This window comes from Balearica regulorum, chromosome 10, assembly GCF_011004875.1.
Source record: "Balearica regulorum gibbericeps isolate bBalReg1 chromosome 10, bBalReg1.pri, whole genome shotgun sequence".
NCBI classification, from domain to species: domain Eukaryota; kingdom Metazoa; phylum Chordata; class Aves; order Gruiformes; family Gruidae; genus Balearica; species Balearica regulorum.
In genome coordinates this window covers 24,376,107-24,401,129 of record NC_046193.1, presented here as the reverse complement: position 1 = coordinate 24,401,129, position 25,023 = coordinate 24,376,107, and the positions used below count along the sequence as shown (strand labels likewise).

Here is a 25,023-nt window from a genome sequence, read left to right as displayed (position 1 = left end):
TGCATGTGCAATGGCTTGCATGTATTTTTTTTTATTTTGTGTAAGAGAAAAAATGGAGAATGCAGGATACATCTTTAAACTTACTAAATTTATTCATTTACTGTACATAAAAAGTAGGAATATAGAATTTTATATCTCTTCAAAGTATCAGTATCTTTTTATTCAAACGTAGTTGATGTTTTCACTGTAAGTATTGCCTTACTGCTTCACTGGATCGTGGTGGGAAAGCTCCCACCATGAGCATGCCATGAGCATATTTTGACATCCAGAGCAGGAGCATGCAGTAGTTTTAAATTGGAGGAATAGAAAGAAATGAGAGCAAAATCACAGGCAGGAGGCAATTTCAAAAGGGCTTGGAAATAAAATCCTGAGAAGTCCACAATGAAAGTGCCGAGCGAGGACTACATGGGTAATTGACTTGTTTCCAGAGACTTTGAGCTCCTCATTGTATCTGGGGTTTTTGGTTTCCCTCCTCCTTTTATAGAAGATCCTGGTAGCTGTCTGAGCCAATTCATTGAGATCTGGACCTCTGTCTGAACAGCACGAATTGGAAATGCACATGTCCTTGCTGCTGGTTTCTTGAAACACCTTAGAGCATTGCTGCAGATCCTGTAGCAAACTGATGGAGTCCTGTAGTTCCCATTTCTGCATGAAGGTAATACTATGTCCATCACTCACAATACTGTAAAGGAAGAAAGAACAATTTAAGAATTCAAGATCCACTCTTATCAAGACATTTGCAGAAATGAAAATGTACCTGACTATTTCACCATAGGTCTTTATTGCATATTTGTGGTGGGAAGACAGAAACATTTTCTTACAAGTATTTTGTAGTGATTGTAGGTAGGGTCTTCTGTGCTGATTCCCATAGAAGAATTAAACCTCGCCTGCTATTGCATGCAGGCAAGTAGAGAGCTGGACAGGGCGGCTGGTGGAGCCTGGCTCAGTGACATTTTCCTTTGAATCTTTTTTTTCATGCACAGTGTCTGTGCTACCTCGGCGTTGTAGCTTGTTTCGACCGCGCCCTGCTCTAGCGGCTTTGGGTGGCCGGAGCCACGCTGCTCCGCGTTCTGTACGGATACGGCCACAGCGTGACGTGTCTGTTAAAAGCACATGTAGGTAACACTGCCGTGGGAGTGCGGAGCGGCCAGAGGCCGTGCTGCCGGAGGGCTCTGTCCTGCAGCGCAGGGCCCGCTCCTGCCCGCAGAGCGGCACCCCCAGCCCGGCCCTCCCCCAGCCCGCTTGGCGGGTCAGAGCAGGACCCGGGGGCGGGGGGGGACGACCCGGTCTGTCCCAAAGCGGGAAGGGCCGTGCTGGTGGAAAAGGCTTGCCGGTGAGCTGCGGAGGCGTGGCCGTGCTTCCCGGGGCCCAGCCTTGCCGACAAGGGCGGGCCTGCCTCGGGAGCGGCGGGCAGGGCGGGCGCGGTGTCCCGTGCCTGCCCGGAGACGGAGCCCCTTCCCGGGAACTCCGGGCTCCGGGGCCGTGCTCGGCCCGTCGCTGCCCGCAGCCACCCGCGCCGCGCCGGGGGTCGGGTGTGCTGCGCGGGGCGCGGCTCTGGCCCGGGGGCGGCGGTTCGGCCGGCTCCCCGCGGGGACGGCCCTTCCCGGCCGCCGCTCCGGGGGCTGCGGAGCTGGGGCGGGGCGGGCGGGGGTGCCGGTGCCCGCCCCCCGCAGCGGCAGGCGGGGAGCGCCCTGCCCGCCCGCGCCCCCCCCCTCGCTCTTGCCCCTGCCCTCCCCATCCCTCCTCGGGGCGCCCCCGGACAAAGAAGAGTCTCAAGTTTTAGGACGGGAGGGCCCCCGGCTGCGCCTGCCGGCGGCCCGAGGATGCGCTGCCTCAGCTGATTGCAGCCGGCTGCCGCCCTGCTCCCTCCATGCCCCGCTGCGGACCGCTTTGTCTGAGGACCGAGGCAGACCATGGTCCAGCGCTTCAGCCTCCGGAGGCAGCTCTCTAAGGTGGGTCGGGTCTGCGGCCGCGCCGTTGGATATCGGCGAAACCTCCGCTCGCCCGGGGTGGGCGACTCCGTGTGGAGGAGGCAGCTCCGTCTTTTGTTCTTGCCTCTTAGAGACACAAAGGGGTTCTGTTTGTTGTTGGGCTTTTCGGTGTTTTAAGGCAGACTGTCTGTTAGTAGGTACGACTTTTGTTCGACTGACACCGCAATTATTGCGTAGGTTTTTGGGGAGGCTGCGGCTTCCTTACTCGGTTTAATCTCAGGACTGGAAGAAGGGGGTGTGTGAAAAGGGGGAACGTAACTAACAGTTGTGCCGATATGTGAGTGTGCAAGATAGTTCCCTGTGATGGTTACTTAAACGTGTTCTTTGTACTGGTTAGAATGTCTTTAGTAGTGGGGAATGTGAATTGTCCCAGTGACACACCTGCAAAAATGGGAGGAAAGCTTGCCCTCCTCTCTTTGAAGTGCTCAGCAGCACTTGCTGTTAATACAGTATTTAAGAACAAAGGAGTTGCTGTGAACAGGTTTTGCTGTTTAATAATTACAAGCATTCTGATTTATTTCAAGAGGCTGCTTTAGAGGAGAGAATAGTTAATCCGTGTAGTCTTGCAGTTTTGTCACTGAATCAAACCAATGCATGTAGTTTGAAAAACATTTGGAAAAAATCAATCCATGAATAAATGCAAGGCTGTGTAGTGCACTACAGGTAAGAACACTTCTACAGAGCTGCCAGCGCAGCCCTGTTCTTATGTCTAACCATTCCCATTGAGCAAGCTTGGCTCTGGACATAGGAATTACAGAATTAATTGGACACTGAAACGGCAAGCTGAATTTTCACTTTACATCTGAGCTCTTCCTCCCCTCGCCCTGTATGCGTTTGTAAAGGTTTTAATACATTCATCAACATTTAAAAATGCTTTTTTCAACATTTAAAATAGGTCAAAATACACATCCTGCAGACTTGGCTTTGCAATAAGTTGGTATCCTTCTTACTAATTTGTGATTTTTTTTTTTTTTTTTTTTTTTTATTATCTCCTCATCATAAAGAAACTGATGTGGCCATTTTTAGGGGGTGTAAAAAAGTGAAACGTGCATCTTTTAATGGCTTACCTTGTTCCATGTCAAGAGCTGTGCCTGCAAGCAGCAGAAGTCTCTACAGGCACTACAGAGTTTAATCTTCCCCTCAAAAGAGACTTGATCTAGTTAGTAATGAACTTCCTATCTAAGCTCTGTTTATATGGGGCAGCCAAAATAACTTTAAATGAACTCCTCTGGATAATTCCATCTTAATTCTTGTTTATCAAGGCAGGCAGGGTGATTTGGAAAACTTGTTTACGCTAATTTTTTACTATGGGAGAACTGTTTCCCTTTTCTTTCTCTAGCACGCTCTCCATTTTTGTGTTGTCTGACACAACTGTGTCTTGCACTGAATTAGCTCTGCTTGTGTCAAGCCTACTTTAAACAATTGTCTAGCCTTGACAGTTCCTTAACTTCTTTAATTGTAAAGGATACACAACTTTTACAGTATGATGAAGGAAAAAATACAGAGCTTGGTCTATGTTCCTTCATGCAAATACGCTTTTTATTTTGGTAAATAATCAAAACTGATTGTGTTTATCTAGGTTTGGATGTAGGATGACAACTTCATCTCCCTGTCTCCTCACTGCTCTTTAAAATGGGGTTGGGAAGTCCCTTTGTGCTTGAGTCTTTGCAGGGCCGGGGTAAGGGGTAGCGAATGGTGTTACAAAGCACTTTGTCATCTGCTGGAGGGAAACTATCAACAAGACATGGACTTTTGTTAACATATTTAACAGCCAAAATGTAATTACTGCCAGACTATATAAATCAGTATTTTATTAATATTTCTTGTTCAAAAATCTTGATTCTTTTGTGGTTGCTGACTTAGACTTCAAAGTTGGCAAACATCTGTGTAGGACCTGGAGCACTGGCTCCCAGGATATACTCATTTCTTGGGTGAAATAGGACATTGTTAAATGGTGTGCTGCCTGTGTCATACAGCTGTAAGGTCAAAATTCCAGTTTCTAACCATATTTAATGATGGAGGTTTCAAATAGAATGTGACTGTGCAGATTTGAGAGCTGCAAACTGAAAAATGCTACCACCAGTGCATATAAAACTTGAGCAAAGAAAATGTAGGACTTCAAGCAAGAAGGAAAAATATGGCTTTGTGATACAGGATTTAGCCTCAAATAACTGATTTCCCTTTCCAACATGGCTATTTGCACTGTATGGCTTTGATCAAATCCATTAAGCTCTTCCAGTCTGTCTTCCTTCTATGAATGGAGTTAAATGCCTTTCTCTTATTTACATAATAGATGTCAAATTTTGAAATACTGTTCTGGGGAGAGCTGTATAAGCACTTAATGGTATACTAACTTATGAAATGTTTGCATTTGATAAACCCATTTGTGTCAGGAATTTCAGAAAATTCTACACAGATTTATCTTCAAGTGTTACTTCTTATTTCACATATACCAAAGCAGTATTTAGTATTTGTGGGTTACTACTCGGATTCTGTGTTAGCTTGCCAACTTAAACAACTCTGTTAAAAATTAGAGTCATAAAGTATTGCATCTTTACTGTTAAGACTTAAAGGCAAAATACTTGATGGCTTTTGGATTGGTTCAACAAATCTCTTCCCCGGGCCAACCTCTGATTGCTCACTTTGTTCCTCCTCTCCCCCTTCCTGTTGGTATCCAAAGTGTTTTCCAAGTATTTTGGTTCAAATCACTCTCCATCTTGTACCGTTTGGAAATCTGTGGAGGACCTGCCAATTACTGTCGCCCAAGACCTCAAGAAGTGCTGTTGCTGCTGCATTATGTTTAGTTGGGGAATTCCCTCACTCTTGGAGTGATAGTACAAACTTGTATCCAACTTTTAGTCAGCTTGACTTTGTCTAGATGTTTTAGCTGGGTTTATGAAAGTAAAATAACAGAGATACAAAAACTTCCTCAAATACAGTTCAATTTAAGTTAAAATGCTTACCCTTTCTTTTAAAGTTCTGCTCTCCCAGAAGAGATTCAGGTTAGCCAAATAGTGCTTTCCTATATGGCTGAAGTTTTGACTAGAAAAGGCCAGGTTCAAAATAAAGAAAGAAAAGGCCAAAAAAAGTATTTTTTGTGAACCTCAATGATACTCATTTCATTTAACCAACACATTAAATGTTTAAAAAGCTTGCACTATCGTATTTTGCTCTTAGGTACTATGTGTGTTTATTAGCACCTGAACTGTCTCTGTGTTGCTACTAATGTGGATCGAATTTATTTATGAGAAAGGAGCTTCAGTGGATTATGCCTAAATAGTCTTGGAATATTTTTACTTGAGCTATAAGAAGTGTCTTTTAATCCCTAAAGGAAGTTCTGCTAGCCTGTCTAAAGGTTATAGGGTGAATGTGCTATTGTGCTGATAGCATAGTCTGCACTCCTCCTTGTTATTGATATAGGTAAATCTTCTTCCAGCGGTGCCTCCTCGGCTTCCTCTGGGTCACGCTTCTCTCACATCACGTTTGGTCTCAGGCAGATACAACCCAGCACTTGATGTTATACCCTAAGTGGGTTGCTCTTCTTCAGCTCTGTTCATTACCCCGTGTTGGTGGATCGTTTCCTTTATTCTTTATGGTGTTGACCTTGTATTTTTGTGGCTACAGGTTCGTCAATGGGGGTCTCTATTCACAGATAGAAATTGTTTGATAAAGATTAATGTAGTATAAAATATTTTTTTTAGCAATCTAAATTTACTATCAACAGATGTGGACCAATATATAATATTAAAGCAATTAACTCCTTAAGACTGTGTCCCTTAAACTGTCACCTAAAGACATTCATTCCTGTGTGGAATTGTGATGCTTGGGATTCAAGAACTGTTTGTCTTGGAACAAAAAAGGTAAGGAATGGTCTTTCCTAAGTTCTGTGGATTTCCAGAGCGTATTGCTTGAATTGTTCATGGTTAAATCCTTCTTCTTTGTGTGTCTACCTCTGTCCTGAGGAGGGAAAGTCCCTAAAGAAGCTTGTAATGCAAAATGAAATTGCTCTGTCCTTTCTCAAGTCAGTAAAACAGTTACCCAGGAAGTTAAAAGTAGAGTGACTTGATACTCCTGAGCTCCGGGGCAAGTTGTTGTCTGGCTGTTTCTGGTCTATCAATGTTCTAGATGGAAAAAACACATTTATTGATAAGATCCACTGTTGGAGGTGTTCAGCTCTTCAAGATTTTCTTTTTTTTTTCTATCTGGAGTAAGCTCATTTTTAGAGCAGCATGTTATATTGGTAAACCCTTGCCAGACATCAAGGAATATCAGGCTGGGATAACCAGTTCATCAGGGCAGAGCTCTCATAATATTCAAAGGAGAAATTACATTTAGCAAAGGTATGGTACTGATTCAGCTTTTATAGCTAAAATGGTCAAAAGATTTCTGTCTGTTTGGCCTACTTGATTTTTATGATGAATAGCATCAAAAATGCTAGCTATGTTCAGAGTGCATCTGTTCACTGTTGAAATATATAATAGCTCTCATTGACTTATCAGTAAAACTGTTTATAGAGCTGATAGCCAGTGTGGCTTGGCTACAGTTAATAGTGGGGGAGAGTCAGAAGAGGAGGGTTTGGAAATCTGATGCATTTCAATGCCATTTTCATGTTTAATAGAGCAGCAGGCAGGCAGTTTTCCTGTGGTTCTTGAAATTCTGCACTGCTCACAGAATTGAAGTAACGTCATTGTACCCATGGCAGAGTGAAGCCAGCTGGATGGCTCCATCTAATGGGACCTTCAAGGGGTAGAAGGACACATAATTACCAGTTGCTCAATGGTAGATTCCCTTTAGATTCCCCTTTTCTCATGGTAGATATGATGCAGCATGAAGCAACTTGCTGCTTGGGGGAACTGATAGAAGGTTGCTCACCTTCACAGCAGACTTTCTGGAGTGCTACAAGTCTGTCCTGGCATACCTCACCATAACTCAGTGTATGTACTCTCCCTCGGGTCAAGCAGAGGATGACCTTATCCCTGTCAGTGCAAGGGCAGTTATTCAGAAATTTCCTGACAGGCAGGTTTTCTTGCATTGGCCATTTTGAGTGCCCTGCTGTAGACAAGCCAACTGGAGCATCTCAGTGTATTATGTATCATATTATTTAGTTTTAAATCTGTTCCTGCATGGATACTTTGTAGGGTTTACTGGGCTTGTTCAAACAAAGCTGAGAAGTGGTGGGATGTAAATAGGTCTTCAAGCATTGCTGGCCATGCTGGTGTTGAATGAGTGAATACTGGCAATGATTAAAAATACTATGAATTTTCTAGGCGAGTCCCTCAAGAACGGAATGAGCTTCCACTGCATCATCTTGCTCAGAGGAACGTGTAGGAAAATGTTGCGGAGATATCACCTTCATCTTGCAAAAGGAAAATGAGCTTCTGGCACTCTGTTCTAAGAAGTAGGAGTAACAGGTTTCGTGAGGAGTTTGTCCTGTCTCACTGTAGCAGATTCATGAATGCCATGAGAGTGCAGAAGTAGAAGAGACTTGAAGCATCTTCCCACGTGGTATTTAAGAGGGTATGTGAGCCGACACCTGTGGAGATACTAGAGGTAGGACTAGGGACTTCTCTTCATGAAAAAACATTACTAATAATCCAAAGAATTACCCCTATACTTGCCAGTTGGGGGTCTGGTGAATTGCATGTGATGGCTCATTGCCAAATAGACTTACAATGTTAAGGTTGTAGACACAGACTACAGGTGGAATGCAGCTTACATAAATGCATCTTCCTTTTTAATAACGAAATTCCACAGCTCGTGGCAGTTTGCAGAATATCTTCATATTTTATAATAGGCGCTTACGCAGGGCTGGATAGCAATAACAATTGGAATTTCCTACCAGCCGTGATCAGAGGAAGCGTTACAAGTGTTGGCATCTTTACTCTGTATTAGTTACCTTTAGGGGCTCTTTGTAGAGATCTTAGCTTGTGTAGTATTTGACCCTCTCCCCTCAATTCCATGTCATCAACTAGTTGGCTTCTTCCTCAGCCAGTGTTTCTTCAGAGGCAGAGAAGAGTTTACTTTCATTTTGCAAATCTTTCCATTCTGGATGTGACAGTCAATGACAAAAATGTTTATGTAAACTAGGTCATTTTTGGAAAGAATAGAAAACTTTTTACACTGGAGGAGCAAGAGAACTGGGGTTAGTTTTCAACATTCATGTGATACCCAGTTTAGGACTCCCTGTCTTGACAAAGCATGTGACGATGACCTCCAAAATAATTCTTATCAGAGATAAATTGTAAACACTTGTGTTTGGTGAGCAGAGAAATGGATGGTAGGGGTTTCGTTCAAAGGATTTTTGGTTGTTCAAAGGTGGGATTTGCCTGTTCTGTTAATCAGATCTGCTTGGTTTTCCCAAAGGTATCCCTCAGAGGTGGCTGTGTCTGCTGTGAGTTGTGTTGCAGTCCTGTTCCTACCAGACCATAACTGCATCATAGTACACTTCCGTGATGGGTACATGACCTGAATGATAAAAGTTCTGGAGTATCTTTTGACACCACGAATTTCATATTTGGGATTATATTTAAGATAAATTGATAGGTGGTAGGGCTCCTCCATGAGTTCTTTCTCCATTAAACTGACTTCTGCCTTTGGGGCTGTTATTCCAGCTTACCTCAAGGTAAACACAGTCTTTGTTTCAAGAAGAGAAGGATACTCAGCATGGTGTGATTTTGACTGTAGACTGTTGTGTTTTTTCTGCATGGTTTGATTCTTGTGTGCCTGGTGCTTCAGGATTATAAAAAGCCCACAATTGCACGGTCCATTTCCTTCCCCTGCCCACCCCTGCTGTTGGTAGGGCTGGTGACCCAGCTCATCAGCACAGCTCGGCTTTGCTCCCTCCAGGCTCCGGCTGTGGGTGCTGCTCCAGGAGCTGCTCTGGGGTGCAGGTGGCAGCAGCTCCAACGGGGCAGCTCAGGACCGGGGAGGTGCCGGCCTGCGGCACGGCCAGCACGGCTGAGCTCTGTGCCACCGGCACGTCTGTGCTAGGTGTCCCGTGCCCAGCGGGGCCCGCAGCAGGTGTGCACGTGCTGCCCTGGGCGTCCACAGAAATCGCTGATGGCCAGGTCTGTGCAAAAAGCCACATTGATGCTGGCAGTCCTAAGTGGGTTAGCAGCTGAGATGTTTCCAGGAAAAAAAGGTGAAAAGTTTTCAGAGTTCAGAGTAAACAATATGGCAGAGCTTCCATTCTGTTTGACAACCCAAAGGGAGTCCAGAATGCCACAGTAACCCCTCTGCAAGCCCACAAAACAGTGGTGTTTGTAAGAGGCCAGAGCTGTTTCTTTGTTCCAAGTGCCCGCTGAGCTGCGGAAGGTATGGTGGGCTGAGAATGCAGCAACGCTGCTACGGGACTGGCGGGTTCAATACATCTCTGTCATAGCATCTGTCTCCATCGGAGTTTGGCTAAAAAATGAAATTCTTCTCCACAGCAGCCTCTCTGTCTCTTCGCAGCCTCCTTGCTGAATAAAGCATATGTGGGAAGAGCACACGGATGACACAGTGGGCAGGCTGTGCATGCAGGGCTGAACTGCAGCGTGACCCCACGTGCCGCTGCCATGCCACCATCGTGCTGCCACCGTGCTGCTGGCACGTGCTCCTCTGCGGCCGCTGGTGCCGGGCTGTTTCCTGGCAAGTGTCTGCACTTCTGGGGAGTGGTTTGGTGTTTTAAAATTTGGTTTGATAGAATGCTACGGGATGACAGGACACAGCTGTAGCTGTTGCTCTTACCCTCTCAGCCCTCTGGGTTTCATAAGAACACCTTCTTTTTCCAAAAACTGTAGTTACTGGATGACCTGTTATTTCATGTAAAAGTTCACAGCCTTACAGTGTGTTAGCTCTTTAAGAGAAGAGGACAAGCCTGCTCCATGGTAATTACAAATTAGCAGAACCTTGCAAGTGAAGTTTCTTGCTTGCTTTTTGTTTATCATTTTTAAATGTGGTTTCATATCTTTTGTGTCTTAGCAAATATTTAGGATTTTCAACATCTGATTTAAATGTTACAATAAGTAAAATATTAATCCCAGTGCTGTATGCTTGCAATTTAAGCATTCTTGCATTTCTTTCTGCCCCATCCTTAAAGAAGTCTTCCAGGTTCTAAAACCAGTCTCCCTGCAAAATTCACAAGTGGAAATCAGGACTAATCCCAGGACTAATCAGGACTAAGTTTCAGGACACTTTGATAGACATTGACAGGAAAACTAGAGGAGCAAGGTGGTTTGTTTTTTTTTTAAACTTAATACACAATTTGGATACAACTGAGATCAACTGGTATTTGAATAGGGAATTCAGCTTAGAAAACATTCCGTTCTGAAATACAGGCGTATATACTTGAGTTGTGAGCTTTGAGACTATTTAAAATAGACAAGAAAAATTGCTAAGGAAATGAAACAAGATTCTAATTCTTCAAAGAATTACTATGAACATTTTCATATGCATTAAAAAAGAAAATCGTATTTAGATTTGAAATCAGAATAATAAAATATTTCGGCAACACATTGGAAGTGCTATCACTTGACTTTTTTGATAGGTGTCCTGGTTCTGGATAGGATAGAGTTCAAAGGGCACATACTGAGCAAGAATGGAGTCCAAGATCACAGGAATGCAAACTGTAAAGGATTTTGCAATACCGTAAACTACAAAGATTTTGTTGGTTTTTTTCTTGGGTGCTATTGGTAAACACTCAACTGCAGAAAAACACTTTCTCCATGTTATCCGCATACAACATTGTCATACTTAACTCTGAGAAACCTATGACCGCTGATGTCACATTTGGAAAATCCATAACTAGTAAAAGTTTCAATTCTAGAATCATTAACTGCTCCCAAAGAAAATGAAATCTGAAGGAGTGCTTAAATTAGGATAGGATAGCCTTTTTGCAGGCACATTTTTTTTCTTGCTTGTCTGCCTTGGGAGTGAAACCCACTGCTTGCACCATCAGTGTGGAAGGACCCAGGATCCTGTTGGTGGTGAACAAAAGCTTACAGGGGAAAGAACTATATCTATTGTCAGAAATAAATTATTTCAGCCTGATGGCATTGGCAACAGGACAATAGGAGCAGAGGAAATGAAGAGCTTCAAGTTGATGTGGAGGAGGTGTTTCACTGGAGGCTGGATTGCGAAGCATGTAAAGTATTAGTGCAGAACTGTTGCCCACAGGTCTTCAGTATTTGGGACTGCTGTTTTGGAATGGGACTAAAGTTTTTAACAATTTTCTGCACTTAAGCTTTTAGTTGATGTGTGTTCTTTTTTTTCAGTGAAATGTAGATTGCCTTTCTCTTTGTGTTAAAGACCACCCCCACCACCTCCTAAAAAAAAAAAAAAAGAGAGGCATCCCTCTGCTTTTTATGCACAGTGCGTTAATTTCAGTAGGAATTGGGCAGATCTTGGGATCGGGCCCATAAATCTCAAAAATAATAGTGTATCGCAGAGGCGTGGAGACTCAGAGTCCTAGAATTGAGTAGGAAAATTATGTCTTAGTCATAGTTATTATGTGGTAGGATAAAGTGCTATAAATTTAAATACTTGTCAGATTTGGAGCTATTCTCACATTTGTTTAGTGCTTTCAGTATTAAGGTTCTGAATAAAATAGTTGCTTAATTAAGGTAATGTATTCACAATACTCTGATAACTTGATCTGTTCCACCCTTCAGCCTTTTCATTGGGTTACATATGAGTTCATTTAATTTGGAATTTTTTTTTGCCCCCTAAAATGCTGTTTAATACCAGCTACAGAAGTTCAGGGGTATATATATTATGTAAAATTATCCTTTTTGTACCATAACGGAGCTGAAGAGAGAACAGTGTTTATACATGGACTGCCAGAAATAAATGGTTGCATGAAATATGAGATCTTAAGCACTCAAAATGAGATATTTCAAAAATTAGCTAGTCTACTGAACAGGTAGAAAAGGTTGTGGATTATCCAAACAATTTAGCTAATTAGTAGTAAGGAAAGAATTTCTCACTGGACAAATGAAAGTCTTTATGCATGTTCTTTCACCTATGTCTTGCTTTTAGAGTGAGGGAGATGTCCCAGCCTAGAACGTCGCTGATGCTGCAGTGAAAATCTACATCTCTTGATCCCTACTCTGCTGAGGGGATACAGCTCTTTTTGAACCTGTGGTTAATGCTGCAAGAGAGGAGGCTGTGTTCCAGCTGCTGCTGCCATTTCATACCGTCACGTGTCTAGCTAATCAGATGTACCTCAGACACCATCTGTAACCAGCAGATACGTATTTTTTATATATAAGTTAGAGCAACTGGCACTTTACTTCGCTGAATACTGTTTTTCATTCCCTTTGATGTGGCTTTCATCTAGCCATCCAGATCTGACTACCAGAACTGCTACCGAAGAGCAAGCAGTTTGAACCTTTTACGCATAATTAAAGAATTTAAAAATAATAATAAGCTAGATGACAAAGGCCTTCTGGTTCTGTAGTATCATTCAAGCCATTTTCTTCTAGCATATTAATAGTAAGCAGTACACATTTAAAAGACTGTTGTAAACATGTTTTTTTTGCTGGGCCTGAAATGTTGAAGCCTTGAATGCTTTCTTGACACTCAGGAAATGCATGTACAATTGATGAACTTTAACTTTGTTTTTCTGATAAGTGGATATATAAATATTTGCCTGGTGAATTGGTGCTCTCTATGCAAGCTTTGGTGTCTGGGCCATAAATTGAAAACCGTTCATGAGTACCAAGAGTTAGTAGGAAACAAGCAGTTCCCATGTGCCCAGGTCAGAAGTATTGGCTATGGAGTACGGAGTACTCTTTTTGATGCGTTCCAATGGCTTCAGTGCTGCGAAGGGAGAGGTGCGGAGTGGGGCAAGCTGGTGTGTGTGACCATCAGTGAAGGTGATTCTGCAGTTACAACACTGGCTCACTCATTGCTCACAGAGACAGTGATTGCCTTCCGGGGTTGAACCTTGGATAGCTAAAGCTCGGTACAAAACCAGACATGGAAGGAATTCCAAGGTTTCTTAATCATTTTTGGGTCTGTGGTATCTTGCAGATTTCAAAGGCAGCTCATTGTTTAGATTGACAGTTTGACCTGTGTCATACACTTAAATCAAACTATCACAGTATGTTGCAACCATACACAGCCTCTAGGCAGTCTAATTAAAGCTCTAGCATTCATTAAGAGAAAACCCTAGGCGTATTTACCAAGATTAGATTAGTATGGTGTTTGAAAAAACTCTGTGATAACTATTACATTCAGTATTGCAAGTTATCTACGGGAATTCCACACATTTCTCTTAAATCCAGATACTATACAGGATGGTATCCCTGCAAGAAGGCATATTTTTCACATTAATAAATGGAGGGTGAAATTATTTTCATAAACCTTATTTTTTTCCGTAAAAGGTACGTGCTAGTGGTTTATTATAACCAGAGATGGAGCACTTACAGAGCACAGTTTAACAGTCTGGTGATAGCATTTGAAGAAAGAAAACATTAGTTATTTCAATAAAATCTACAAACTTGCAATCCACTACACATTAACTTCATTTTCTACATTTGTCCACCTACAGCGGTGCAGAAAATTTGCTGCAGGTAGCAGCCACGGTGGTACTTGTTTGTCAGGCAGAAAGTTAAAAAGAGCTGGTCTCTTGCCAGCCAGCATCACTGCAAGGCAGCATTGGTGAGAGGCCTTGTAAAGTTATCTTGGCACTCTGCTTAAAGGTGGGATCTCCAGGAAGAACATTCATGTATTTCTATTACTAAACATCACTTTTGAAAAATATTACAATCCCTCCTCCACGTATTCCAGTGCAGGTGACAAGAGGTGTGTGTGAACTAGTGAAACACCTGATGGGCAGAGCTCCGCGGCTTGGGATGCAGGCTGCCGAGCGTGGCGTTCCCCGCATCCCCATCGGGCAGGGAAGAAGCCACTGGGTTTCCTGCTTTTGGCTGGTTCCGCACTGCGGGGATTCTCATTTACGCAGACACTGTCAGGGGCCCTGTGCATGTGGCAGTGGGTAGAAGATCATTAACGTTCTCCTAGCTGTTAGTTTCTTTTCGGAACAGTTAGAACTACAGTGATGCTTGTGGTTAACAAAGCAGCCCTTCTGTACCTGATCTCTCACATCTTTGAAATCAAAAAGTAGGGTATTGGTGTCATTAGCAAATGCCTCTTTAAAAGCCAACCCAAAAGTTCAAATATCCACAGTCAGGGAGCAGTAGTCAAAATGAATCTGACCAAAATTGGCCCTTGCAGCAGAGCAGCAGTGCTCTCTTGCGCCTGGTGAGTGATGGCACGTTCCTGACTGGTCAGTGTGCAGACATCATCCGAACTAAGGCACGATGTGCCCAGTCTTCACAGGAGAGAATGAGAGTATAGGTTAATACTGCCATGTAACAGCCACTGCAAATTAAAATCAGTCGGTTTTCAGGCTCACTAGCAGTAGTTCTACAATAGCCAGGTTCAGAGGAGAAGTATTAAACCATCTGTTTCAGGGAATGCTTAAAAAAAGATCAAACTGATTTTGAAATGTACACTTTTTTATGTAAGCATTTAATAAAGAAATAACAGTGGAGTACATTGTGTCTTGGAGATAAATGATGAATGGAAGCAACTTGGTATCATGATGTGTCCATGAATTAATGGATTGCCATTCTTATTGAACATTACCCAGCCCACTTAAGAACTCTGCCAGGCGGAGCTTTGGGTTCACCCGGTGGTCTGTGTCTTCTCTCAAGCACAGGGGTTTAGGGCTGGTCAGTTAAATGCTTCCAGCTTCAGCTCCTGCAGGCTGCTCTCTGCACAGTCCAATCCCCTCTGCACCCAGAAAGCCAAGTAGCTTTCGTTAGTGAGCTGCTAATTAACTGAGGGTTAGTGCATCAGTAGATGGCTCTAGTCTTTGTTTCTTTAGTTTTGTGACATGGATTCAAGTGTGATAGGTATGCTTGGTGGCAGGGAATGAGTTTTGCTCCTCTTGCTTATATCTGGGATGCTCAGAGAACTGGTTCCCAGGAGGGGAAGTTACCACATTAAATACAGAGTACTCTGTAATCTCTTTGCAACCCAGTAGCATGTTGACTGTTCGGACTATTACCTGACTGGTCTCTTGCATTGTTCAGGACTAGAAAACAATGTTTCTAATCCTTTTGCCATTAATTATCCTAGATAAATTGTTTCAGATATACTCTGCTGCAATCACTCTTCTAATTGTGGTGAGTAAACGTGGTCTTCTGTTGTTTGTGTTTTCCCTTTTCCTCCCAAATAATCAGATGGATAGATGGATTTTACAAAAAGCAGCTCAGTTCACGTTTGTTTAAAATTACCAGTACTTCATAAATGTAGAAGCAGGCAGGTGAGACTGTGACATACGTGAGCTCTGACCCCACCCTGATAGAGGGCTTTCTAGCATTGGATCAAAACCTGCTGATTCAGCACCCTCTATTTTATCAAGGCGATGAGAAAGAAATATCCTACTGTATTGAAAGAGCTCAGCAAAAGTCATCTTTGAGTCATTTGTGAACCAGTGCTATAGGAATTAAAATCCTGTTCATATCTTGGTTATAGTTCAGGCTATCGATGGGGAAGATAGGAAGAAGAGAGGTGTCTTTCTCATGCCCCTCTGGTGTTGCTCCTAAGTTGGTTCAGGCTGGAAGGCATCTCTGCTGTTCACCTGCCCAGTGACCTGCTCAAAGTAGGAGTATCTTCAGCATTAGATTCCTTTGTCTTTTGCATTTGTGAGGTTTCAGATAAGCTCCCACACTTACTAATGAGCTGTGAAATTCCAAACACCGCCAGGAATGAAGATGTCTATTGTGTCAGTCAGTGATTTCACACATTTGGATAAAATTCCCTGTTCATATGCTCATTTTCTGAAGAATTTTCTATTTCCATTTCTGGAGTGGATTGTGTTAATAAGTTTTGTGCTTTGGCTGTGATGATGGTTGTATTCTGGTTTGGGAGTACACAGTAAGCCACCTGCTGACAACCACTTTGGTAGTTAATTTTTCAAGGGCAATTTGCATGGCACAGTGTCTTTCAGTTCTGCTGACTCTCCTGAAGGAGAATGGAAGGTGCTTTTGCCACTTCTTCATGAGTAAGGCTCTCTTCAGAGCTACGATACTAGCTCAAAGGAGGGGGAACAAAAAGCCTCCATTCTTGCAGTAATTGCTGTTGATGAACTTAGTGGAGACTGGGGTGCTCCACTTCATGAATTACCTTCTGGTAAGAGGGAGTGCGGGTCTATCCCACAGTGGGTCTATCCCTCTTCCTCACCCTCTGCTTTCTCTGAAACTGTTGGACTCTTAATGCAAAGGACTTTTCAAAGCAGGGATCCTTTTGCAATTTAGCATTGTCATCAATTAAAAAACCTGTAGAAGCAGGTGTTGCACGTTTTTTATGCATGTTTCCCCTGTGATGACCAGGCACGTTGCAGGTAGCTTCCCTGAGGTTTGACTATGCAGCACCTGTGCTGGAGCTTGATCAGAGCAAGCTATGAATTATTGAGTACTCTGCTTCAGTTGGACAGGAGGAAAATGAAATGCTGCTCTCTTCAGCGTTAGAAGCTTTAACCCAGTTTCGTACTGTGAGATACCAATTCTTATTAGAGTGCTTTCTTATAAAGATATGTAGAATACAATGATCCTTCAGATCCATACAGTCTTCCTTAAGAAATAATTTAAACACATTTAAACTTTCATTTTAAAGCTAGAAAGAAAACTTCCTGTATGTTTTGACAGTTATGAACCTTAGGAAGTTATATTGTGTTGAGAGTCTTATTCTGTGCTGTATTAAACATCCTGACTGGATCTCTTATCATTCAAGCAGTTGCTGAAAAAACACAAACCTTTTTACCTGTCAGGTCACTTATTCAAAACAGGCCCAGTTCACAGGGGACTGGAAGTCTGTTGCAACCTGGGCACTGCTTAGCCTTGTACAAAAAAAGGTGTTAGAAACCAGAGAGCTTGTCCAGCACCATAAGCTGATTTGGTTTACATGGAAATGGAAAATTAAATACATTAAGCATATTTTAATCAGATGCATCTAATGAAGATGCAGAGTGGCTAATACTCTGTGCATACTAATTTCCTGTGTGTATATTTCTCTTCTATTTTGATCGAGAAGCTGGCAGAGACTTCTCTCTTTGTTTTTCTTTGTGATACTTTTGGAAATCTTAATTTTGGTAAGGAGTTCATTGGGTAGTCTTAATTATCAGAAGCCCTGTAGAAAAAACTACCCTAGCATCCCCAGAGGACAACGGATAACTCATGTTGCATACAGCATTGAAATTGGGGGCAGTTTGCAGAAGAAGAGGGAAAGCGAAAGAAATGGCTTGATAAAGAAGTCAGTAGGCATCTAGCAGAAATGTGATGTGTACGGACATTACATAGTCAAGCATGATGTCTGCCAGTGGAAATTAACTTATCAAAAACTCCTGAACAAACTGGAACTGCCTCAGGGATGTTCTGGAGTAGGTCAGTGATCGGAGTCTTTGGACAATCAGATTTGCTTGATACTCTGAACCATGGAACTGCAGCTCACAGGTTCTGTACCTCTTGATCTTAATGACCTTGAGTAGATGGCTTTAAATTGTTGTGCTTCAGTTTTGCTACCTCGGAGACCAACTGACCCCGCTGTGGGAGATGCATATTCCCCAGCTGCTGCTTCTCTTTCCTCCAAACAGTATCTAGCCAAGAAGCTCCGTATTGGCTGCATTTGTTTTCACAGTCATGGAATTGCAAGCTAAGGTAACTATAGCTCAGACATAGTCTTAGCAAGGCTTTGTATTCATAACATTTAGACAAGTATCTACCCCCCTTCCCATTTCCAAGAGTAAAGAAAAAACATTACCTGACATTTTGTGTTAAACTGCTTTTGTGCAGCATTACTTTGACTGTTAAACACATATTCTCCAGTGTTCTTTGTCTATACCTTCTTTGCCAGTAACTTTTAAAGCAGCCTTCTCTTTGAAGGGAATATTTATGCTAAGTGACTTTTGAATGACTGTCTGCTGTAGTCCACAAGCAGGCAATTCCACTTCAGTACTGCTGTTTGCATTAAAGCAGACCCGAAGTTTGAAACAGGAAAGGTCTGGCATGGGTCGCACGTGATCCCTATCTGCATTGTGGGAGACATTCAGATATAGGACTTCTTCTTTTCTTCCTTTTAACCTATAAATAACATTAAAGCATTTTTTTAGCAGGGAAGAATGAGGCCACAGCAGCAACCTGTACAGCGATAGCTACACTCACTGTTACAGCTTCAAGAAAATGCCTTGCAGCATTAGTATGTTTTACCGCTAGGTAAGGTCAGTGGTTTTCTTCCCGCTCTGCGGTATGTCTCGCTCTGTTTCTCCCTCTCTATCCCGCTATCTCTCTGCTGAAAGTTAATTGTGATTGGACATACCCTGTTTAAACAAAAATAAAGTAGTCGGAAGGGGAGAAATAATAATGGACTTAAGCGTTTAAATCATATTGATTTTTAATGTAAGCAAATGGCTTGCATGTGCCCATTTTTTTAAACGAATCTTGACATTCAGAAGAGCAGAAAATAAATTTCAAGGAACATCCTCTCTGTATTTTGGTATCCAATCTCTTTGTTGGAAGCAGTACGAAATCTTGGGAACTTGAGCTAATTTACTGTAACTTGAAAGTAACAGATACGTATATTCAGCATTTCTACTGAAATTCTCTAAGCTTTTCTGCCCACCAAAAAGAAGATAGGACTTTCAGTAGTCTAGCCTGTAACAAAGAGAGCTGATAAATGGACCGCCGTGCTTTACAAAGAGACTTGGTCCGTATCAGCACGTGCTGACTTCTCTTGGTATCTGGCCAATTTTGGCTAAGACTAAAATAGATATCCTGTCTTCATTGTGCCATGTAGACAAACTTACAAAAATTTGGGCTTGTGTATCTGCAGCTGCACCAGCATTTTTCTGCATAAGTATGCTACACACCTATGTCCCTGACTATAGTTCTTTTTATTTTTACCAGAATTCTTGCGTTCCACACAGGTTTCATTTCTGAATGGTGCTGCTCCTCTTTGAAAACCCTGAGATTTGGGCTAAATACTCTTCCAGGCAGGAGGTTGCACAGAACAACGTGTACCCTACTGCACTCCTGGTTCCTGCTATTCTTAAAACTCCTGGACCCCCCCCTTACCTTTTTTGAGGCATTTCGGTGTAATGCTCAGGGACCTTTTGTTTATATTCGGTGCTACTGCACGTTGCTTCAGGTGTAGCAGGAGCTGACGAGTCAACTGGGCTGCGTGTGTGAGCGTGCGCTTGTGCATTTATGAATGTACATTAATGTCTGATACCCCTTCCAAACTTTTTAAAAATACCTTTCATCATAATCTAATACAGTGGTCATATGAAGTCACTCAATTGTGTTCTTTCCTAAGTATCTGTCCATGCTTTCAGTCTATGAAACTGATATACACGTTTTTGGCCCAAACCACATATACGTGATGCATTTCAGTCTTAATTGAAGAAATTGCGATGAAGTGTCTTGGGGTGTGTTGTCTTACTGGAGCCAGTGTAACCACAGAAGTATTTGCCACTAACGGGAGCAGACCCCTTCCACGTGCTGTTACAGCTGCCCTTGGGTTGGATCTAGCGGTTTTGCAACTGTGGGATTCAGTTCAGCTGGTTTAAACGGGAGAGGACGAACCACACTGAGCAGGGGGAGAAGGGAGGACAGTTTTCCCGTGGATCGGTCGCCGGATCCAGCTCACCGTGCCGTGAGCATCCAACAGAAGGGGATCAGCAGGACCGTGTGGGATACGGGATGTGGAGGAAGGGGCTGGGAGCACCCCTTTCAGTGGCAGTTTTCTGTTAGGTCTGAAATACCACCTTAAAAAAATTAGTAGTGGTGATTACTTTGGAGGCTGAGGAAATAGAAGCACATACGGCATTTCTCATTTGCAGGGTGCTGCTAAAAGGACAGTGGGTTATGTCCTTGGTTTACATGATCAGCCAAACTGACCTTACAAGAATCTTTAAATAAATTGTTACTTGAAATTAGTTTGCAGTTGCTATCAAAATGTTGATTCTTTATTAATATTCAGTGACTTGTATCATACTGACATAATCGGCTTTGGAGCTTGTTGGTTCGTGCTAAGAGCAGAGATAAAGAAGAAAATACTGTTTTTCATGCCAGCAGTGAGTGAAAAAGCTAAAGACTATGCAAAGAAATCATTGAAATATTTGGGTCTAAAAAGGCCGGGCAAGGAGCTCTCGTTGACCACTGCAGTTCATTCAGGGCTCATGTAATGTGACTGCATCTCCCATTTATTCATAGCTAGATAGAGTCCCTGAAAACGTGTTCTTTCTCCAGGGCAAAGTTGAAAGCTTGCAGGACTCAGGAGGGACTCAGGCACTGCTGGAGCTTTGTGTCTTCGATGTCACAGGTTTCTCAAAACAAACGATTGTTGTGTAGTCAGCTGGCAAAAATAGACAGCTAGTTGCTGCAGGTTTTTGGTTTCAGAAATCATCAGTTATCATTAAGCTGTTTTCCACACTGAACATAATATAAACATCTGCTTTAAAAAGAAATCCTTCCTACATAAAGAGTATGGTTATGGGTCTGGTATGGTTTGGAGGGATACTCATTCTTCCTTTACAAATTTTCTCAGAGCCATTGAGATTTGTTGATCTTTTCTACTTCTTCACTAACTACTTAATTTGTACATATTCTTCCAGAGTTTTCTTATGTAAAATACCATGAGAAGGTCTTCATTCACCGTGTGGGAAAAATTTCTGTGGTGAACTACGAGGGGCAGTAGGTCAACTTTAACATTTTATTGTCAGCCTGTACTGGTGGTTTTATTGTATTGATGGAGGCAGGAGAATTGTGAAGATTTGGAGAGTATCCTTTTGCATGAGCCTAGTTCTAAGCACTTTGTTAGATATTTAAAATTCAGGACGGTGCTGTGTTTCATATTACCTTGCTTAATACTAATAAAATTCAGTATGCAGTGGATTTTACTGAAGTATATACAAAAATATGGTCTCCTCTGAATATTTTTAGTATTAGACTATCCAAACCCAGCAAGAGTACAAATGGTGGCTCCCCAAAAATGGTAAACGGTACTAAGTGATTGTCTGTACAGGAGATTGTCTTTTGTGTATCTGGAACGTTGAACGTAGATTCATAGAGGCATACAGGTCATCTCATTTCCTCAGGAAATACGGAACTTGGTACTACTGCTCAGAAATGTAGAAAATGGACCTCGCTGCAGATGTCACTGGAGAGTTGCTGGAAATCAGTCAGGTTTTTATCCCACTTGTTAAACTTTGAAATTGTATCCTTTCAGAATCTTCTTCTCTGTCGAAATAAATGTACCTTGGGTAAGTAAAAATCACAAGTTCAAGTGGATGGAATTATTGTAGATTTGTAGTATGAGTGTGAAAACCAGAGAAACAGCCATTTGCAGGCATTCCCCTGGCATTGCCTTTCTCCAGCTGTTATCAGTTCATGCTACAAATAATTTTCTATGGTGTTTGGTTCTCTCTGCTGGCTTGAGACATGACTTGGGTCTGCATGAATTTGCACCTGAAGAATACACTTGACACTTGGTGAAGTAGCTGTTTGCACCCATTTCTTGGAACAGGTCCTGTTACTGCTGCCACGGTCCTTCTGCACTGTAGATCCTCCACTGATTGCAATGTAATTTCTCATCAGCTGAGCTGGAATATCCCCTCCCTCATGCCTCAATCACTAAAAAACACTGGATGAGTAGGGGAGAGAGACTAAATAAGAATTTATAATTATCTGCCACAATTGCATGCTTTTGTATCTTTGGGAGGCAGTCTCCTTCCCTTTTCTCCCTGTTTTGGTGTTTTTCTCTGTAGCTGTTGGGCTCAGCTACCTTCTGGAGGAGTAGTTAACCAGACAGATGAGCCTCCCAGTGTGTTTTGGAGTGATGTAGTTACTTATTTTTCTTCATCTTCTCCAGCCCAAACACCCTTCCTGCTTTCTCTCTCCCATAGCAGTATTTTGAGGTATGGTTTCTTTTCTGGTGCTATTTGGGTACGTATTCCAGATTTTGTTTAACAGAGCCTTGTGCCATTTACATAGCTATTTCATCTTCCAGTTAAATGAGGGGAGAAAAAAAAACCCAACCTAAACCTGCAGTCCTGTCAGTTTCCTATTTGTCAGTAATAAAGCTGATCTAAAATGTTTAAAGAGTGAGATTTTAAAATTAGAAAGTTCAAAATTAGACTTGTTAGCAAACTGTGGGGGAAGAACTTTAGGTTCTTCTACTGTTACGGTCTCAACAGAGGAGACTTACATCTAGTAATGTCATCTTCTGTATTTAATCTCTTTAGGGAAAGACTCAGAACTCTACTGTGGTAGCTTGGGAAGATCTACTAATCTGGCATTTAATTTCTGAAGAAGCCTATATTTTTAGATGCTTTGGTACATGGTGCTGTGCACTGTCTTCCTGGCAACGTCTAGCTCGGTCTTGCCTGCATTTCACACTATGATTATGTGTAGGGGAAGTTGAAGCCTACACAAACTTGCCTTGGTCAGAGAGCTTCATGCAAGTGAGTGAAATGATTATACTCGTTTTGAAGTGTGAAGTTTGTTATGAAAATTCAACTTTAAAGTAATTTATTCCTTATTCTGCTGCATTGTTTCCATAGTAGTTCTTTAGGATTAGATGTATTCTCATTTTCCTGAGTGTTGCTGTTGCTCAGGTTGATGGTTGAGTTGCTGGCTGGGATGGGCTGGATTTTTTTTTCTTTTAACTTTCTTAAAGCTGGGTTAAATGTAAATATTGGTGAAAGTAGGGTAATGGAAGGGATAAATTTTAATGCTGCTCTCAGTGCTTTTAACTAAAGGAGCTCTTGCATTTAGATACTGTGGACAGACTAGTCTGTAGGTCCTTTTTTGCTGACATTGGTCGTCTCTGCATCCATATTGTTTGCTGAGTTGCTTGTATAATTGGCCCTGCTGTGTCGACGCTGGTGGAGCTGGGATCAGGTTCTTGCTGACAGCTGTACAGGATTGGATTACCAAAGAGATCATGCGCCCTGGCAGGGGTAGGGGACTTGGCTCTCTCTGCTGGGGTAGGGCAGCCCCGCAGCTGAAGGCTCATTCCCACAGGACCTGGCTGCGTGGGTTTAGAAGGAAAACATGCCTCTCCTGCCAGTGTAGGATAGAGAATGCAAGACTGGTTAATGAGCCTGGGGGAAAACTGGGGAGAAAAGATGGACCAAAGTGCCAGCTCATCCGCTCACGTACAGGCTAGGTGTAGAAGCCAAGAAGCTGTGACCAATCTGGCATGTGATGAACAATTAGTGAAATTTGTGCAGTTTTACAGTACCAGCGCTTTATTTAGCATGCTTGTGTTTTGCTGACTATGGTTCATTAAACCTGATTGTTCAGGCTGTTCTGTAGTTTCTACATATCATCCCTGAATTCTTGGCACAGTTCATCTAATGGACATTTTTTAGTACACTTGGACACTTCTCAAGGATCATCTTTCTCTTACCTGTTCATGCCCTGGCCCTTCATGATCAGGTTTCATTGACAGTGTTTATTTCAAGATGTTTTGGTTGATCCAACCATCTGGAATGTGACCTGTGTGATTTTTTTTTTTTTAACTGTATAAAATTAATGGTTTTACCAAGGTAAAGGGAAATTTTACATTATTTCACTTCAAAATTTAGAGAGAAAAAACATTTACAGTATTAAGATTTGTTGAAGGGCATATATATATATTGTGTATGCTGAAGACTTTGTAAGTTTGGAGGGTTCAGTCATACCAGTCAGTGCGAGGACCTGATCCTGCATCCGTGACCTCCTGGGAGCCTCTGCTGACAGGGCATCCCCCAGACTGGAGCCCCACACTGCCACATCCTCACGTGTGGCTGAAGTAGCAGATTCTCCGTGCTGCAATGGTGTAAAGGCAGCATTTAACTATTACACTGGCATTTACCACCTGAGTAGTCATTTACTGTTTCCTCCAGAGAAGAGGTAACAGCACAGATGGGGTGATCTCTGTTCTTTACCACTGAAGTACTGCCATGCAGTTGAATGGCATAAACACGCTCTACAAGGAACTGGTTAGTACTGTCAGCTAGTTTGATGTCAGCTTACAGTAGAGGTTCTTTGGTTTCATAAGACTGTTTCCTTAACAGTTAGTCGCACTCTGTAAACGTTAATTTTGTGAGGTTGGTATAATTCATTATTGATAAATGGTGATCTGGGGGCTGGATTCATTTGGCAGTAGATCCACAATTATGTATATTGAAGAATTTAAAATGCATCCCAAAAAGTTGGACAATCACAGAATCACTGAAGTTGGAAGGGACTGTGTCCAGCTCTGGGGTCCCCAGGACAAGAAGGACATGGAGCTGTTGGAGAGAGTCCAGAGGAGGCCACGGAGATGATCCGAGGGCTGGAACACCTCTGCTGTGGAGACAGGCTGAGAGAGTTGGGGTTGTTCAGCCTGGAGAAGAGAAGGCTGCGGGGAGACCTTAGAGCCCCTTCCAGTCCCTGCAGGGGCTCCAGGAAAGCTGGAGAGGGACTGGTGCCAAGGGCAGGGAGTGACAGGCCAAGGGGAATGGCCTGAAGCTGCAGGAGGGGAGATGGAGATGGGATGGGAGGCAGAAATCCTTCCCTGGGAGGGTGCTGAGGCCCTGGCACAGGGTGCCCAGAGAAGCTGTGGCTGCCCCTGGCTCCCTGGCAGTGTTCAAGGCCAGGCTGGATGGGGCTTTGGGCAACCTGGGCTAGTGGAGGGTGTCCCTGCCCACCCAAACCAGTCTGGGGTTGTATGAATTCTGGAGATTGTCTAGTCGAACCCTCATGCCCAAGGCCAGGGCAGCTGAAGCAGGTTGCCCAGGACCATGTCCTGGGTTTTGACTGACTGCAGCGGTGGAGTCTGGGCACCCTACTGCAGTGTTTGATCACCCTTGCAGTAAAAAAAAATGTATGTTTGGGTTTTTTTAATGTTTAAAGTGCCTCGTATGCATCCTTCTTAATTTCGCAGTGAACAGCTTCAGCACAGACAAATCTTTCAAGATACTTGCTCTCCTTTCAGGACTTAAACTTTCTTTGAAATT

General features: G+C 42.8%; 1 protein-coding gene across 10 annotated transcripts in view; it reads left to right on the top strand.

Annotated features, from left to right (window-relative positions):
* Positions 1-25,023, top strand: part of TMCC1 (transmembrane and coiled-coil domain family 1) — a 115,737-nt gene that overhangs the window by 48,602 nt on the left and 42,112 nt on the right. The window contains exon 1 of one of the 10 annotated variants that reach the window (XM_075762556.1): positions 1,723-1,952. The exons of the other annotated variants lie outside the window; for them this stretch is intronic. Coding sequence (XP_075618671.1) covers positions 1,914-1,952 — 39 coding nt within the window. The 5' untranslated portion in view covers positions 1,723-1,913. Of the gene's footprint in view, positions 1-1,722; positions 1,953-25,023 lie in introns of those variants that run through there. 10 annotated transcript variants of the gene reach the window in all.